General features: G+C 42.9%; 1 protein-coding gene across 2 annotated transcripts; it reads left to right on the top strand.

Moving 5' to 3' along the window:
• Positions 1-51: 51 nt before the first annotated feature.
• Positions 52-7,466, top strand: slc2a9l1 (solute carrier family 2 member 9, like 1). 2 transcript variants are annotated; one of them, XM_029774978.1, is made up of 12 exons: positions 57-335; positions 808-903; positions 1,178-1,338; positions 1,423-1,547; positions 1,697-1,826; positions 1,958-2,106; positions 2,389-2,576; positions 2,666-2,776; positions 5,786-5,887; positions 6,095-6,170; positions 6,326-6,453; positions 7,021-7,466. In XM_029774978.1, the coding sequence occupies exons 1-12, from the start codon at positions 312-314 to the stop codon at positions 7,204-7,206; spliced, it is 1,476 nt and encodes a 491-aa protein (XP_029630838.1). In that variant the 5' UTR covers positions 57-311; the 3' UTR covers positions 7,207-7,466. The 2 variants fall into 2 exon arrangements, with proteins under 2 accessions (XP_029630839.1, XP_029630838.1); XM_029774979.1 differs by lacking the exon at positions 808-903 and having other exon boundaries at positions 52-335.
• Positions 7,467-18,395: the final 10,929 nt, after the last annotated feature.

Genomic DNA, 18,395 nt, shown 5'->3' with positions numbered 1-18,395 from the left:
TCAGATGGTGCTGCCCTCATCTGGCTAATAAGGGAATGTCCGCCGAGCACACGGAGTATGCCAATTTAATTTACGTCAAAGTACACAACTTTTCACTCAGATTAAACACATGTTGCCAAATGGTTTATATGCTTTTTTACTTTCTACAGAGACGAGTAGGCCTACTGTGACAGCGACTCAGTGGTTGAAAGGCTTACCTTTCCCTCTGAGATGTAAAATATTAATCTTATTCCTGAAAATGTCTAACAGAGCAACTGTCAGGTGGACATGTGGATATAATTGTGTTACATGGAGCTCTCAAGATATACAGAATGGAGACATTGTTGAGGCGCCTGGTAGGCAACCTTTATTATTATTATTATTATTGAAACGGGATACACTTTTTCATATCTCAATGAGTAAGTATTAGTCCGTTTCCTGTTATTTGATCCAAAGGTAACATAAGCAAAAATGTTACTGTTGAAAAATTTAAAAGTCTATTAAGAAATTAGGTTCTTATTACAAACAACACGTTTATAGCTATAACATAATTAATTGCTGTATGAAAGGGTTATAAAATCACAATAGGTACAAATTAGACAAATCTATGAGCACAATGACTCAGCTAAACAGGGAAGAGAAGCAATGTTGACAAGGTTACATAGTAGTCTATCCATGCCTTCTCTGTGTCAATGTTTTTAAAAAGCGTTTTAAGAATAATTTTAAGATACATTATTGATTGAGATTATATACCTCATTGACATTAAATATGTGTCGACCTATAACTTTCATTGTAAAATGTTTACCCGTTTATGTTCTCCATTCCAGACCCGTGGTAATGCTCTAGTCTTCATAATCATTTTGGGTATTGGTGGATCTTTTCAAAATGGGTTCCATGTTACTGTCATCAGTTCCCCTTCACCAGTAAGAGACATCAGCACATTGATTCCCCACACACTAATTTTTATTAAAAAGCATGATACTAAATATGTTTGGATGAGTGTGGAATTGACACTCTACTTTTCCCATGGCAAGAAATACCTAGGAAATATAACATGGTGTTCAAGGTTTATTAATATCTTGTTTTCATCTCACACAAGTTAAATCTGCATATTCAATCCTGCTCAAATGAACACCTAGCCTACTTCACCAGGGTTGGAGACTGTCTGTTTCCATAACCATGTCTGTCTGCTTGCAGTACATCTGGAGCTTCATCAATAGCAGTTGGATTGGGCGATATGAGGAAACCCCACCGGCACAGACAGTCAAACTTCTCTGGTCAGCTATAGTGTCGATGTACGCTGTGGGGGGTCTCCTGGGCTCTATGAGTGTCAGGTGCATTGCTGTGAGGTTTGGCAGGTGAGTTGCACAGATTTTTATAATCTGTATTTATCTCAATTTAAGTTACTTTTTCATTCAAACTTCTCTCAATTTCTTCTTCAGGAAGAGAGCCATGATATGGAACAATGTTGTCAGCATTGTTGCTGCAGTGATCATGTTCACCAGTAGGGGGGCAAACTCCTTTGAGATGATCCTGATTGCTCGGTTTCTGTTTGGATTCACTGCAGGTCCTACCAATGTGATGTTGCACCTTTCATTTCATGCAGATTAGTTTAATCTATGGATCATTTAGCCATGGTAAAATAAAATCACGAAATGGCCTTATATCTTAGTGTTGATAGCATAGATTTTTTTAATTCTTGTTTGTGAATCTCAGGTTTAGGAGCGAATATCCATGCAATATACCTGGGTGAGAGTTCACCCAAAAAGATAAGGGGCATGGTAACACTAACATTTGCTACCTTCATCTCCATTGGTAAACTGTCAGGACAATTTTTTGGACTAAGGTACAGTGCTCATTCTGAATTTCAAAAGACAAAAACATCCAGTATCACATTAAACTTATGGTTATCAATGTGTGCCAAATTGGATATCCTGAAATATGCTCTGACTTGATGCTTTATCTCAACTTTCTCAGGGAGATTCTTGGTCGTGAGGATAGCTGGAACATCCTCCTGTGTGTTTCAACATGTTTCTCCGTGGTACAGCTGCTAACACTGCCCTTCTTCCCTGAGGCCCCAAGATACTTATTGATAGAAAAGGGAAATACAGAGGCATGCAAAAAAGGTAGTTTGTGTTTCCTCATAGTCACCGAGATTGAAATTCTTGATGTCCAAAGGGATCCATCCTAAGTAGCAACAATCATACTCAGAACATTGAGTTCTGTCTGTGCATATGTAGAAATTATGTACAGTACTACATTACACTGCATATAAATACATAAACCTATATTATTACACATAGCTGACAGATTGGCCAATGCCTGTATAGCTGGGCTCAAAGTCTATACAGCTGAGGAGACTTTAGTTACTTGTTGTATCCTATTCAGAAAGTGTGCGTGTGTGTCAGCTCTGCAGAGTCTGTGGGGCAGGGGTGAGTACAAGCTGGAGATGACGGAGATGGTGTTGGAGCAGGCTGCCATAAAGGGCGAGACCTCGAAGAGTCTCCTGGAGCTGCTGAGAGACAGGAGCGTACGATGGCAGCTCATCACCATGGTGGTGATGTACGGCTGCATCCAGTTCTCTGGCATCACCGCAGTAAGCACAGCCCCCTCTGTCTTTTATCTCATACTGTACCTACTACTGTACATTCTACATCCTACTCCTCTTCTTCCCTCCACCCTCAGATCAGTGTGTTCTCCTTTGACATCTTCAAGGAGGCAGGCATCCCCCTGGATAAGATCCGCTATGTGACTCTGGGTGTTGGAGTGTCTGAGGTCCTCACCTCCATCACCTGTGTGAGTGCTGCTGGGGAACATGGGCTACACTATAGGGTGTTCGCTACAATACCCCTCTGTAACTTCTACAAAGCATGGTCATCACTATGTACCTAGGGCAATGGGGGGGCACTTCCATCTGGCCCGCAAGACATTATTTTAAATGTATTAAATATTATTATATTTAAGATTTTTGGCCTAAAATGACTCATTCCACGATATACAAACAACCTCCAATAGATGGCGCTGTAGCCTGGCAGCTCACTCTGAATTTGGGCCTACAGTCAGATTCAGAATGCGCTCAGTCATTATAGCCAATTCATTGCTTGATGACTTTTGACAAAATGAGTGCTGCGAAAATGAGAAAAGTGGGACTCTGAATGTTGTGTGTTTTAAAGAAGAATGGACAGCAAAATACTGTTTTACTAATATTGGACATAAAGCGGTATGTCTGATATGCCAAGAAAGTGTTGCCATTTTTAAGGAATATAATCTCAATCAGAATTTTTCAAGCAAGCATGCTAACTACGCTAGCAATCTGTCCTCTCAGGAAAAGTCAAGGAATGCCTCAAAACTTGCCACAAACTTAAAAGCTCAAGAAAATATGTTTACTAAACGGTGCTCTACTCAAGACTAAGTACTGGCACATAAAATCACAAAGCATAGCAAGCCTTTTGGTGAAGCGGAGTTTGTGAACGAGTGTATGGTGGAGACTGCTGATATACTTTGTCCTGGGAGTAAAAGCCAATTTTGAGAAAATTAGCTTATCACGCAGAACCATCACCAAGCGCGTGGAAGTGATGGGTGAGGAGCTAATCTCAGAGTTGAAGAAAAAAGCAGACAGCGTCAATCTTTTTTCTATAGCACTGGATGAGAGTACTGACATCAGACACCTCTCAACTTTACATTTTTGTCAAAGGAATAAATGAGAACTTTGAAATAACAGAGGAACTTCTTGCGATGGAATCAATGATGGGAACAACCAGGGGCTCTGATTTATATGACAGGATGTCTGCCAGCTTGGAAAACATGTATCTAACATTGGGGCAAACTGACAAACATCACAACAGATAGATCACCAAATCTAACCTGTAAAAACATTGGCCTACTAAAAAGATTACAAGACCAAGTAAAATAAGAAACTCTGAGGAATTTATATTTCTTCACTGTATTATTCATCAGGAAGCCCTGTGTAAAAGTGTTAAAGCTGGAAAATGTTGTCAAAGTGGTTATAAAACTTGTCAACTTTATACGGGCAAGGGGGCTTAACCATCGTCAGTTCATGCAGCTGCTCAACGACACAGAGGTAGAGCACCAGGATTTGTTGTATCATTCAAATGTGCGCTAGCTAAGCCTGGGAAAGTATTTTGCCGTGTGTGGGAACTGAGAGGGGACATAGGTATGTTCCTTGATACGGTTGGTAAAGCTGATGACTTCTCCGAGTTGAAAGACAGACTGGCTGGGTGACTTTGCTTTCGGTGTGGACATATTGGGGCATCTGAACGATCTAAATGTGAAACTGCACGGGAATTGTGTTTTTGTGCATGAACTGTATTCCAATGTGAAAGCATTCAAAGCCAAACTTATGTTGTTCTCCAGACAAATGAGCAGCCGGTCTCTCGCTCATTTTCTGACACTGGCCGCACTGAACGCGCCCACACTGAGACATACAGTAGCACTTTCGACAGTGAGAAAGCACCACCGGACACATCGACATCCAATGTGACAGTGCTTTGAAGGAGAAGTTCAAAACAGCAACAGTAGTCCAGTTCTATGGCTCACTGAATGAAACAAAGTTTCCAAACATTAAAAAACATGCCCAAAGGATGCTTGTTTTATTCGGGTCCACATGTGTGTGAACAAACGTTCTCAGTCATGAATTACAACAAAAACAGGTCAAATTTAACAAATGACCACTTGTCAGCTGTTCTGTTCTGAATCTCTACAACAAAGATGACACCAGACTTTGATGCCCTTGCCAAGAGAGGTGACCAGACCCATTGTTCTCATTGTGACTAAAATAACTGTGACTGGGGTAGGCAAGGATAATGCTTTTTCATGGTGATGGTTATGCAGTGAGAATTATCCAGCAATGCACTTGGATACAGGTTATTTGTCCCCATACATCTGACAATTGACACTTATTAAGTCAGATTTGGACTGAAATGATTGGATAACTGTAAATATGGCACACAATGGATATGTGTTCCTTAACATGCTTTCAAAAACAGACCATTCCAAATTAAACAGATGCTCTTACCATATGTTTCACTCACACTTTTGAATATTTTATTTTTTTACACATCTGCTGTTACATTTTGCATGTCTCCAGACATATAATATAATATATATATTTTTTTAAGTTTGCATATTGTGACAAAGTTTGACTGTACTTTACAAGGGTAGAGATGCAGGATCTGTGTGTGTGTTTGACTGTCATGTTATAAATTATATCAATTTTGTGAAATATTTGCTCACAAAAAACAAGGGTAGAGATGGTACAAGGGTAGAATTGTTCTGCAAGCATATGTACACCTACAGTACACTAGTAGATGCGTGTCAATTTGAAAATGAATAGTCTTCACATGTTTTGTCACGCATATAGTATGTGGCCCTTCACTTGGTTTCATAAACTGAATGTGGCCCTTGAGCCAAAAGGTTTGCCCACCCCTGAGCTAGGGTAAAAAGGTTTAAAGTAGAGCCCTTTTTAATTAATGTGAAAATGTCACTCGTTAAGTGGTCATTAGGCAACTGTGATAAGGACTAATAAGCAAAAGTAATCAGTGAACAGTAGGAGAGTGACCATACAGGAAGAAACACTGTCCCCGTGCAGGAATCCACCCCCCGTGCCTACCGTACAGAAGCTCTGCTACAGGTTGAACATATTTGTCACTAAGATGTGAATGCCCCTCCTGAGCTCCAAACAGTAAATCATGTCTGAGCTCCTCTGGCTCTGCCATGCGGCGGGAAGGAGGGAGTGATGGATGGGGAAGGTTCCGGATAAGTTCTGTTGTGTGCGTTCATCCCTAGGGCCTGCTGATCGAGAGTGTGGGGAGGAGAGCGCTACTCTGGGGGGGCTTTGGGGCCATGTCTGCCATCATGATATTAATCACCATCACTCTCAATCTAAAGGTGAGCCCCTTGACCTTTCAACTCTCCTGCATTGTTACAAATATACAGTAAGAGGACCTAAGTGATGATACATGGATGTGTATCACATTAGAATGTGTCCCAAATCCCCTTGGTCACGACTTCCCCAGCAACAGTGGTGGTTGTTCCATGTGCATGGAAAACATACAATAAAATATAATTTATTCTGTTCTAACAATATTGTTATAGGATTACAGCTTCTGGATTCCATACAGCACTGTTGGCTTGATATTCCTCTTTGTCATTTTTTATGGAGGAGGCCCAGGTATGTTTAATATCAAACCACAGAATGGATTAGTAATAATACAATAACAAAGTATAGAAGGACAAAGTATAGACAAAATACCAACATTATATTGCCGTGACCATCAGTGGTGATTGATCTGATGCATCCTTTCCTGTTGCCTGTGCTATTCCTAGCTGGAGTGTTGCCGTCTCTCACACATGAGATCTTTATCCAATCGTGCCGGCCTGCAGCGTTTGTGTTTACTGGGATCCTGCGCTGGCTTGGCTTTGCTGTGCTGGGACTAGTTTTCCCTTTTCTTATCGTAAGTCTATAGACCATTTTGGGTTCGATTCCCACGGGGGCCAGTACAAAAAAAATGCATGAAATGTATGCATTCACTACTGTAAGTCGCTCTGGATAAGAGCGTCTGCTAAATGACTAAAATGTAAATGTAATTTTGGAATTAAGTGTTGTATTATGCTTTTATAATGCTTGCAAAGTTTTATAATTCTTTCAAAGTTACCAATTGAGATACAATGACATTTCCTGAGCACAAAGCACATTGTTCTTCACTATGACAGTTTGATACCCCAGAGATACCAGGCATACAGTAATTCCATACTTTGAACATTACATTGAGACACTGCAATTAAAACTTTTCTTTATTATCTCAGTATTACCTTTGTCTCAGCCAGTCTGTGTAAAACAGCAGAGCTCTAATTTAGACATAAGTGGAATTATATCAAATGAAACAAAGATTTCTTGTAGCCATGAGTAGAACAATAGGACAGGACTATTTAATCACAGGCTCTCAGCCAACTGTCCAAGTTGTTCCCCTGGTTATTGTAACTATAGGAACTCACCTGCCTGCCTCTTCTCTGTGCCACAGGAGCTGCTAAAATCATTCAGCTTCGTGCTGTTTGCCTGCATGTGTCTGTTGGCGTCATTTTACATCTTCTTCTACCTGCCGGAGACCAAGGGGAAAACCCTCCTGGAGATCTCAGAGGAGTTTAAAAACATCACACTGTGTGAAAACCCCCTCTCAGATGACAAGACCCTGGAGACAAGGTTATGAAAACTGTTGATAGCAAATTAACAGATTTATCCCACTCTGAGTTGTATCATATCTTCATACAATGTGCACTCACAGCATATCAAATCAAATGTATTTATATAGCCCTTCTTAGATCAGCTGATATCTCAATGTGCTGTACAGAAACCCAGCCTAAAACCCCAAACAGCAATCAATGCAGGTGTGTATATATAACATTGTTTTATGCATCTGAATGACTTTGAGACCTATTGATTTATAATAAAATTACTTTTCAAATAATCTTTCATTTACTTGTTTCCAACCTTTTTTACCAGCCATATGGTCTGGTCTGTTTTCCTGAGAAGGTTCATATTATACATTTTCTATGACAAAATGTACTCTTTATCTTTCATTATATCTCATACCACATAAAATCCTCCCCAAGTCTGACTTCTTATGGACTCATTAGTAAGAACCCTGTACACTTAACAGATGCCCATGGCCCACGTGGGGGACTCCCTCAGCCTCTTAGCTGGCTCTTTGAGAACTGGCTCCCATAATGATGCGGCTGGATCTTTGATGGAATTGACTTTTCCAGTATGGTTGTGAACCTGCTGGCTCTTTGAGGGGCTCCCCCTCTCCCCCTTATCACTGGCTGCCAGCTGCTGCCGGGCACTGGGTCTTCATTTGCAGTTAAAGGCGCTAGGTGCACAGCTCCCATTCAGGGATGGGGAGTGATTGACGTTATCTTAGATGGGTGAGATGTTTCCTCGGCGTCCCACTGTTGTGCGTTCTCTAGAGGGGATTAACTAGAGGTACCATAGTGATGCCTAACCGTTTCTCCTCACAGACCTGCCTGCCTGGCCAATTTACTCTTTAATGGAAAATGCTGACTGAGGTAAATATCATGGACACATACAGTATAGTAGGTATTTCCGTGTGAGCATATGTTTCAAATAAAGCGTTGGACTTAGACCAAACAATATTCATGACAAGTGCAATGTGGTATATTCAACTGTAAATAATAGTAGATTGATCTTGGGAAGATTAATGCTTGAATATGACAAAATTGAGCAGTCGTGATAGACCATATTGGTTTATTTATTGTGCTGTAGTGACACCAAGTTCTCAACAGATGGCAGAGTAAATCTGCATTGTGAAAACAACTTCATTCAAGGCATGACAGCACAGATGCTGTGGCACAGTAATATACTGAACAAAAATCTAAACGCAACATGCAACGATTTCAAAGATTTTACTGAGTTACAGTTCATATAAAGGAAATCAGTCAGTTTAATAAATTCATTAGGCCGTAATCTATGGATTTCACATGATTTGGAATACAGATATGCATCTGTTGGTCACAGATACCTTCAAAGAATTGTGTACAGATCCTTGCAGCATGGGGCCATGCATTGTCATGCTGAAACATGAGGTGATGGCGGCTGATGAATGGCACGACAATGGGATTCAGGATCTCGTCACGGTATTCACGGCATTCATATTGCCATCGATAAAATGCAATTGTGTTCATTGTCCGTAGCTTATGCCTACCCATACCATAACCCCACCATGGGGCACTTTGTTCACAACGTTGACATCAGCAAACCACTTGCCCACACGACGCCATACACGCTGTCTGCCATCTGCCGTGTACTGTCGAAACCGGGATTCATCCATGAAGAGCATAGTTCTCCAGCGTGTCAGTGGCCATTGAAGGTGAGCATTTGCCCACTGAAGTTGGTTACAATGCCGAACTGCAGTCAGCATGCCAATTGCACACTCCCTCAAAACTTGAGACATCTGTGGCATTGTATTGTGTGACAGAACTGCACATTTTAGAGTGGCTTTTTCTTCTCCCCAGCTTCTTGATATGCTACACCTGTCAGGTGGATAGCAAAGGAGAAATGCTCAGTAACAGGGATGTAAACAAATTTGTGCACAAAATGTTAGAGAAATAAGCTTTTTGTGCTTATGGAACATTTCTGGGATCTTTTATTTCAGCTCATGAAACATGGGACCAACACTTTACATGTTGCGTTTATATTTTTGTTCAGTGTACATTCATACTAACATCTTTTGAGGGAATCAGTGTAAAAAATAGGTTTGGTTGACTGATACTGCTTCTCAATGTGTCACAATACAACAAAATACATTTTCTTTAAAGGACAACCATTAAGGTCAGTTCATATGATCACTAAAGAACCATTTTGCTGAAGTGAAAAATGTAATATTATCCCAAAAACACTGCACAAGGTCATACTGTGAAAGATACATTTTAAAATGTCTGGTGGTATTTTTAGGACTTTTACTGGCTTCAATAAACTCCTGCCTCTGCACATAATAGAAAAGCCGGCTCCAGTAGCTGTTCCTCAGGGACACAGAGGGGAAATGTGGGCCAATCTCTGTCATTTACTGTTTTCCCTGCTACGTCATGTTGAGCACTCAGGAACAATATCGCAAACAAAACTTACAAGGCAATCATGGTAGTTCCGTAAAATGACCTAGTTTAGATCTACAGTATATGACTGCAACCTCCTGGCCACACTGATATACGCTGAGTGTGCAAAACATTACGAAAACCTTTTTCCCTCAGAACAGCCTCAATTCGTTGGGGTATGGACTACAAGGTGTCGAAAGTGTTCCACGGGAATCAAATCAAATTAAATGTTATTTGTCACATGCGCTGAATACCGTGAATTCCGTGAAATGTTTACTTACAAGCCCTTAACCAACAATGCAGTTCAAGAAATAGAGTTAAAAAAAGATTTACTAAATAGACTAAAGTAAAAATAAATCAAATCAAAAGTAACAAGAAAATTACATAACAATAATGAGGCTATATACAGGGGGTACCAGTACCGAGTCAATGTGCGGGGGTACAAGTTAGTTGAGGTCATTTGTACATGTAGGTAGGAGTAGCAGCAGTGCAAAACAAGGGGGCATTTGATTAATTGTTCAGCAGTCTTATGACTTGGGGGTAGAAGCTGTTTAGGAGCCTTTTGGACCTAGACTTTGCGCTCTGGTACCGCTTGCCGTGCGGTAGCAGAGAAAACAGTCTATGACTTAAGTGACTGGAGTCTTTGGCAATTTTTTGGGCCTTCATCTGACACCGCCTAGAATATAGGTCTTGGATGGCAGAAAGCTTGGCCTCAGTGATGTACTGGGCCGTACGCACTACCCTCTGTAGCGCCTTACGGTCAGATGCCGAGCAGTTGCCATATCAGGCGGTGATGCAACCGGTCAGGATGCTCTCGATGGTGCAGCTGTAGAACTTGCCAAATCTTTTCAGTGAAGTCAATGAACAGCATTCTCACGTAGGTGTTCATTTTGTCAAGGTGGGAAAAGGCAGTGTGGTGTGCGATTTAGATTGCGTAATCTGTGGATCTGTTGGGGCGGTATGTGAATTGGAGTGGGTCTAGGGTTTCCGGAATGAGGGTGTTGATGTGAGCCATAACCAGTCTTTCAAAGCACTTCATGGCTACGGATGTGAGTGCTACGGGGTAGTAGTCATTTAGGCAAGTTACCTTCGCTTTCTTGGTCTGCTTGAAACATGTAGGTATTACAGACTTGGTCAGGGAGAGGTTGAAAATGTCAGTGAAGACACTTGCCAGTTGGTCTGCGCATGCTTTGAGTACACATCCAGGCAATCCATCTGGCCCCGCGGCTTTGTGATTGTTGACCTGTTTAAAGGTTTTGCTCACATTGGCTATGGAGAGCGTGATCACACAGTTGTCCGGAACAGCTGGTGCTCTCATGCATGCTTCAGTGTTGTGGGGGCGACGTCATCGATGCACTTATTGATGAAGCCGGTGACTGAGGTGGTATACTCCTCAATGCCATTAGATAAATCCTGGAGCATATTCCAGTCTGTGTTGGCAAACAGTCCTGTAGCGTAGCATCCGCATCATATGACCACTTCTGTATTGAGCGAGTCACTGGTACTTCCTGCTTTAGTTTTTTCTTGTAAGCAGGAGTATAGATTTGCCAAATGGAGGGCGAGGGAGAGCTTTGTATGCGTCTCTGTGTGTGGAGTAAAGGTGGTCTAGAGTTTTTTTTCCCTCTGGTTGCACATGACATGCTGGTAGAAATGAGGTAAAACAGATTTAAGTTTGCCTGCATTAGACCCCGGCCACTAAGAGTGCCACTTCTGGATGAGCATTTTCTTGTTTGCTTATGGCCTTATACAGCTCGTTGAGTGCGGCCTTAGTGCCAGCATTGGTTTGTGATGGTAAATAGATGGCTATGAATAATAATATAGATGAGAAATCTCTTGGTAGATAGTGTGGTCTACAGCTTATCATGAGGTTTTCTTCCTCAGGCAAGTAGTACCTCGAGACTTCTTCAATATTAGACATCTCGCACCAGCAGTTATTGACAAATGGACACACACCCCCGCCCCTCGTCTTACCAGACGTAGCCGCTTCTCTCCTGCTGATGCATGGAAAATCCAGCCAGCTCTATATTATCTGTGTCATCGTCCAGCCACAACTCGGTGAAACATAACATATATTACAGTTTTTAATGTCCCGTTGGTAGGATAGTCTTAATCGTAGATTGTCCAGCTTATTTTCCAATGATTGCATGTTGACCAATAATACGGAGGGTAGGGGTGGTTTACCTACTCGCTGGTGAATTCTCACAAGGCACCCCGCCCTCCTCCCCCTTTTTCTCAATCTTTTCTTCACACGGATGAATGGCATTTGGGCCTGGTCTCGACAAAGCAGTATATCCTTAACGAAAAAATCTTCATTCAGTTTGAGATGAGTAATCGCTGTTCTGATGTCCAGAAGCTCTTTTCGGTCATAAGAGACGGTAGCAGCGACATTATCTACAAAATGCGTTACAAACAATGCAAAAAAATAAACAAAATGATGCAGGCCCATGTTGACTTGAATGCTTCCCTCAGTTGTGTCAAGTTGGCTGGATGTCCTTTGGGTGGTGGACCATTCTTGATACACACGGGAAACTGTTGTGCATGAAAAACCCAACAGCGTTGCAGTTCTTGACACCTTCAAATGGGTGCGCCTGGCACTTCTACCATACCCCATTCAAAGGAACTAAAATCTTTGCCTATCCACCCTCTGAATTGCACACAAAAGCCATGTCTCAATTGTCTCAAGGCTTAAAAATCCTTCCTTAACCTGTCTCCTCCCATTCATCTACACTGATTGAAGTGGATTTTGCAGGTGACATGAATAAGGGATCATAGCTTTCACCTTGATTCACCTGGTCAGTCTATATCATACAAAGAGCAGGTGTTCCTAATGTTTTGTACACTCAAACATGTTTGCATTGTGCAATAACAGTTTAAAGAGGATTTAAAACCATAACCTGGGATAGGATCAAACAACGCAATGGCAACCTTGTATGAATCACTCTAATGAGTGCCAGCCTGGTGATGAATAAAGAAAAGTATGTCCTGGAATGAAAACATCACCGACACTCTCTGCCTCATTTACATCTGAGGGCTAAAGTGGTCAACCCATTATGCTGGGAAAGAGAGAGAGGGGGGGTGAGAGACAGTGAAAGAGAGAGAGCGAGAGAAAGAGAGGGGGTTATTAAAGAGAGAAAGCAAGAGAGAGAGATTTTGGTTGTGGTGATTTAGTGCAGGTGGCACACAGATGGGACCCCCTCTGGGACCTGGGGCTCATTAATGAGTTACTGCCAGAGGGCCTGGGGACGTGACACCATGAACCAGACGGAGCCCTCGATCGTGGCGGTATAAAGATACCCGGTGTGCCACTCTCCATTACCATGAGATGTCTCCCAGTCGTTTAATTTGTGGATTACTACCCAGCCCCAAGCTGGCACAGTTTCACTGTGGATATGGCAGATCAGGAAACAACACATTATGAAGGGAAATGCTGCATGATATGTTACGAATTATATGTTACGAATTCTAGCTAGGTAGCTAATGTTACAGTGCCTTGCAAAAGTATTCATCCCCCTTGGCGTTTTTCCTATTTTGTTGCATTACAACCTGTAATTTAAATGTATTTTTATTTTGTATTTCACAAAATAGCCCAAATTGGTGAAGTGCAATGAAAAAAATTACTTGTTTCAAAAAATTCAAAAAAAGAAAAACGGAAAAGTGGTGCGTGCATATGTATTCACCCCCTTTGCTATGAAGACCCTAAATAAGATCTGGTGCAACCAATTACCTTCAGAAGTCACATAATTAGTTAAATAAAGTCCCCCTGTGTGTAATCTAAGTGTCACATGATCTGGCACATGATCTCAGTATATACACACCTCTTATGAAAGGCCCCAGAGTCTGCAACACCACTAAGCAAGGGGCTCTCCATGAAGACCAAGGAGCTCTCCAAACAGGTCAGGGATAACGTTGTGGAGAAGTACAGATCAGGGTTGTGATATAAAAAAATATCAGAAACTTTGAACATCCCACGGAGCACCATTAAATCCATTATAAACATTTTTAAAGAATATGGCACCACAACAAACCTGCCAAGAGAGGACCGCCCACCAAAACTCATGGACCAGGCAAGGAGGGCATTAATCAGAGAGGCAACAAAGAGACCAAAGATAACCCTGAAGGAGCTGTCCATAGGACCACTTCAAGCCGCACACTCCACAGAGCTCGGCTTTATGGAAGAGTGGCCAGAAAAAAAGCCATTGCTTAAAGAAAAAAATAAGCAAACACTTTTGGTGTTCGCCAAAATACATGTGGGAGACTCCCCAAACATATGGAAGAAGGTACTCTGGTCAGATGAGACTAAATTTGAGCTGTTTGGCCATCAAGGAAAACAGTATGTCTGGCGCAAACCCAACACCTCTCATCACCCCGAGAATACCATCCCCAGTGAAACATGGTGGTGGCAGCATCATGCTGTGGGGATGTTTTTCGATCGACAGGACTGGGAAACTGGTCAGAATTGAAGGAATGATGGATGGTGCTAAATACAGGGAAATTCTTGAAGGAAACCTGTTTCAGTCTTCCAGAGATTTAAAGCAACACGAGTGGTTTAAGGAGAAACATTTAAATGTCTTGGAATGGCCTAGTCAAAGCCCAGACCTCAATCCAATTGAGAATCTGTGGTATGACTTAGAATTGCTGTACATCAGCGGAACCCATCCAACTTGAAGGAGCTGCAGCAGTTTTGCCTTGAAGAATGGGCAAAAATCTGAGTGGCTAGATGTGCCAGGCTTATAGAGACATACCCCCAAAAACTTGCAGCTGTAATTGCTGCAAAAGGTGGCTCTACAAAGTATTGACTTTTTGGGGGGGGGGGGGAATAGTTATGCACATTCAAGTTTTTTTTTGTCTTCTTTCTTGTTTGTTTCACAATAAAAAAATATTTTGCATCTTCAAAGTGGTAGGCATGTTGTGTAAATCAAGTGATACAACCCCCCCCAAAATCTATTTTAATTCCAGGTTGTAATGCCACAAAATAGGAAAAATGCCAAGGGGGGTGAATACTTTTTGCAAGCCACTGTAGCTAGCTGGCTAACGTTAGTTAGGCTAGGTGTTAGGGTTAAGGTTAGGGCTAAGTTTAGTTACGTTAAAGGGTTAAGGTTAGGGGAAGTGTTATCTGAAAGGGTTAAGGTTAGGGTTAGGGGAGGGTTAGCTAAAAGGGTTAGAGGAAGGGTTAGCTAACAGTCTAAGTAGTTGCAAAGTAGCTAAACAGTAGTAAGTAGTTCAAAAAGTTCTACCTCAACTACCTCAGTATCCCTGCAAATTGTAAAATTGGTACCTGTGTATAGCTTACATTCTCCAGTTGTTTTCTTGCTTTCTTATTTCTCATGTTTTGTTTTGTTTGACTATTTTTATATTGAATACTATACTGTTGGGAAAGGCTTGCAAGTCACACATTTCACAAATAAAATGTGAAACTTGAAGGTCCTGTGTACATGGTATTTTCAACCAGCAACTATCAGGAAATAACACTGATCAAATGTTTTCACAATTTTACAGTGTTAGTTTCATCAGCTGTTGTACAGTATGATATAACACACAGAATTGCACTGAGCCTTTTTAAAACCTGGATTAAAGTTAGAGTTAAAGAAGGCTGTGGATGAAGGACAGTTTAAGGCAAGGGTTGAGGATGAGGACTGGGTTGGAGCTAAGCTTAGGTTAATGAGTTGAGTTGAGTGAAGGTCCAATTCTTACCTGCTATGACCTTGACTAACACTTTTGGTATAATTCACTTAATTCATGGGACACTTCACAATTTCTCACCTTTGCATGTAGGTGGGCAGCTGGAATGAGATGTGGGTCCAGTATGTCCCCCAGTTTATGATCGGAAACTGGCTAAGAGTTAAAGCAGTACGGGGTGGGGGGGGGATGCCCAGTGAGTTGAGGTATAGCAGATGGAGTTAATACCAGATAGAGGGGTTACTGACTGTCACCTTGTATTAACACAACATGCTCAGGAGAGGGGTCAGGCTCAGGACAGCCAAAGGCACTCATGCACAACTTTGTGAGGGAGCGGGTCCGGTTGTTTAGGAGAGGACTCTGGGTGGTCATCAGAGAATGAAATCCCCTCCTTTTTCCTGAACCACACAGTCAGGATTATGGGTCATATTGGCCAATTATCCAAAAACATCCAGCTTTAGTCAGTGGAATATAGAGAAAGCCTGCAAATCTCTCTGTATCAATATCATCTACATCTGAGGTTGACAAATTGCAGTTCAGCCTTTAATTCTCTACTCAGCTAACAAAATCATTTAATTCCATATTGATTCATCAATCTCAATGTCAGCTACTATCAAAGGTCAGGTATGAGGCTACTTTTATCGCTGTGCAGTTTGTGTGTGTTTGGTGTGTGTGGACTGACTGTGTTGTTATGGTGATTTCTTACCATGGTAATTGGACACACGACGAGGGGGAGACGGCCAGTAAAAGCCTCAGCCATTCCTGTCACGCATCTTCTATTCACCAGCTAAATAACTGAATCAGGCTATTTCAGTCCCCTCTGAGTGGAGCTGTAATTTGGTGTCATTTTGGTGCCGTACTCTCTACATACATCAGATAGGCGCCTTCTCTGTGCTGGCCTTGAAGATCACTTAATAGCTTCTGACCTTCCTCAAGGATCTCAGCAGACAGGAGAATTATGCGTCTTTATGTCTCAGCTGTGTCATGACGTTGGCCTGTGGGTAAGGTTTATGACCCCCCCATAAATACCTTTCTCCCTTCCCTCTCTCTCTGACTCTACTGAAGGACTATTGAATAGCCTTTGTTAAACATAGAGAGTCTGGGAACATCAAACAAGTGGGGGGAAAGGAACCATATTTCGGTAATAGAACCAGTTGAAAATATGCGTTGGTACTTAATGAATAGGATGTCTGTTCGGTTGTCATCTGAGACATTATGACTGATGACAGGACGACCTAAACTGTATCTGGGAAAGTCTACACATTCTAGTTTACATTTACATTTACGTCATTTAGCAGACGCTCTTATCCAGAGCAACATACAAATTGGTGCATTCACCTTATGATATCCAGTGGAACAACCACTTTACAATAGTACATCTGTATCTTTTTTTGGGGGGTGGGGGGTTAGAAGGATTACTTTATCCTATCCCAGGTATTCCTTAAAGAGGTGGGGTTTCAGGTGTCTCCGGAAGGTGGTGATTGACTCCGCTGTCCTGGCGTCGTGAGGGAGCTTGTTCCACCATTGGGGTGCCAGAGCAGCGAACAGTTTTGACTGGGCTGTGCGGGAACTGTGCTTCCTCAGAGGTAGGGAGGCGAGCAGGCCAGAGGTGGATGAACGCAGTGCCCTTCTTTGGGTGTAGGGACTGATCAGAGCCTGAAGGTACGGAGGTGCCGTTCCCTTCACAGCTCCGTAGGCAAGCACCATGGTCTTGTAGCAGATGCGAGCTTCAACTGGGAGCCAGTGGAGTGTGCGGAGGAGCGGGGTGACGTGAGAGAACTTGGGAAGGTTGAACACCAGACAGGCTGCGACGTTCTGGATGAGTTGTAGGGGTTTAATGGCACAGGCAGGGAGCCCCTCCAGCAGCGAGTTGCAGTAATTCAGACGGGAGATGAGAAGTGCCTGGATTAGGACCTGCGCCACTTCCTGTGTAAGGCAGGGTCGTACTCTGCGAATGTTGTAGAGCATGAACCTACAGGATTGGGTCACTGCCTTGATGTTAGCGGAGAACGACAGGGTGTTGTCCAGGGTCACGCCAAGGCTCTTAGCACTCTGGGAGGAGGACACAATGGAGTTGTCAACCGTGATGGCGAGATCATGGAACGGGCAGTCCTTCCCCGGGAGGAAGAGCAGCTCTGTCTTGCCGAGGTTCAGCTTGAGGTGGTGATCCGTCATCCACACTTATATATCTGCCAGACATGCAGAGATGCGATTCGCCACCTGGTTATCAGAAGGGGGAAAGGAGAAGATTAATTGTGTGTCGTCTGCGTAGCAATGATAGGAGAGACCATGTGAGGATATGACAGAGCCAAGTGACTTGGTGTATAGCGAGAATAGGAGAGGGCCTAGAACTGAGCCCTGGGGGACACCAGTGGTGAGAGCACGTGGTGCGGAGACGGATTCTCGCCACGCCACCTGGTAGGAGCGACCTGTCAGGTAGGACGCAATCCAAGAGTGAGCCGCGCCGGAGATGACCAACTCGGAGAGGGTGGAGAGGAGGATCTGATGGTTCACAGTATCAAAGGCAGCAGATAGGTCTAGAAGGATGAGAGCAGAGGAGAGAGAGTTAGCTTTAGCAGTGCGGAGAGCCTCCGTGACACAAAGAAGAGCAGTCTCAGTTGAATGACCAGTCTTGAAACCTGACTGATTTGGATCAAGAAGGTCATTCTGAGAGCGATAGCAAGAGAGCTGGCCAAGGACGGCACGCTCAAGAGTTTTGGCGAGAAAAGAAAGAAGGGACACTGGTCTGTAGTTGTTGACATCGGAGGGATCGAGTGTAGGTTTTTTGAGAAGGGGTGCAACTCTCGCTGTCTTGAAGACGGAAGGGACGTAGCCAACGGTCAAGGATGAGTTGATGAGCGAGGTGAGGTAGGGGGGAAGGTCTCCGGAAATGGTCTGGAGAAGAGAGGAGCGGATGGGGTCAAGCGGGCAGGTTGTTGGGCGGCTGGCTGTCACAAGTCGCAAGGTTTTTTCTGGAGAGAGAGGGGAGAAAGAGGTCAAAGCATATGGTAGGGCAATGTGAGCAGGACCAGCGGTGTCCTTTGACTGAACAAACGAGGATCGGATGTCGTCAACCTTCTTTTCAAAATGGTTGACGAAGTCATCCGCAGAGAGG

This window comes from Salmo trutta, chromosome 14 (genome assembly GCF_901001165.1).
Source record: "Salmo trutta chromosome 14, fSalTru1.1, whole genome shotgun sequence".
Lineage (NCBI taxonomy): Eukaryota > Metazoa > Chordata > Actinopteri > Salmoniformes > Salmonidae > Salmo > Salmo trutta.
This window is presented reverse-complemented; position numbering and strand designations above follow the sequence as displayed.

Coding starts and splice junctions, on each gene's coding strand:
- slc2a9l1 (XM_029774978.1), top strand. CDS start 312: ATGGAGACATTGTTGAGGCGCCTG. Junction 6,171..6,325: donor TTTTTATGGAGGAGGCCCAG/GTATGTTTAATA, acceptor TGCTATTCCTAG/CTGGAGTGTTGCCGTCTCTC. Junction 6,454..7,020: donor TAGTTTTCCCTTTTCTTATC/GTAAGTCTATAG, acceptor TCTGTGCCACAG/GAGCTGCTAAAATCATTCAG.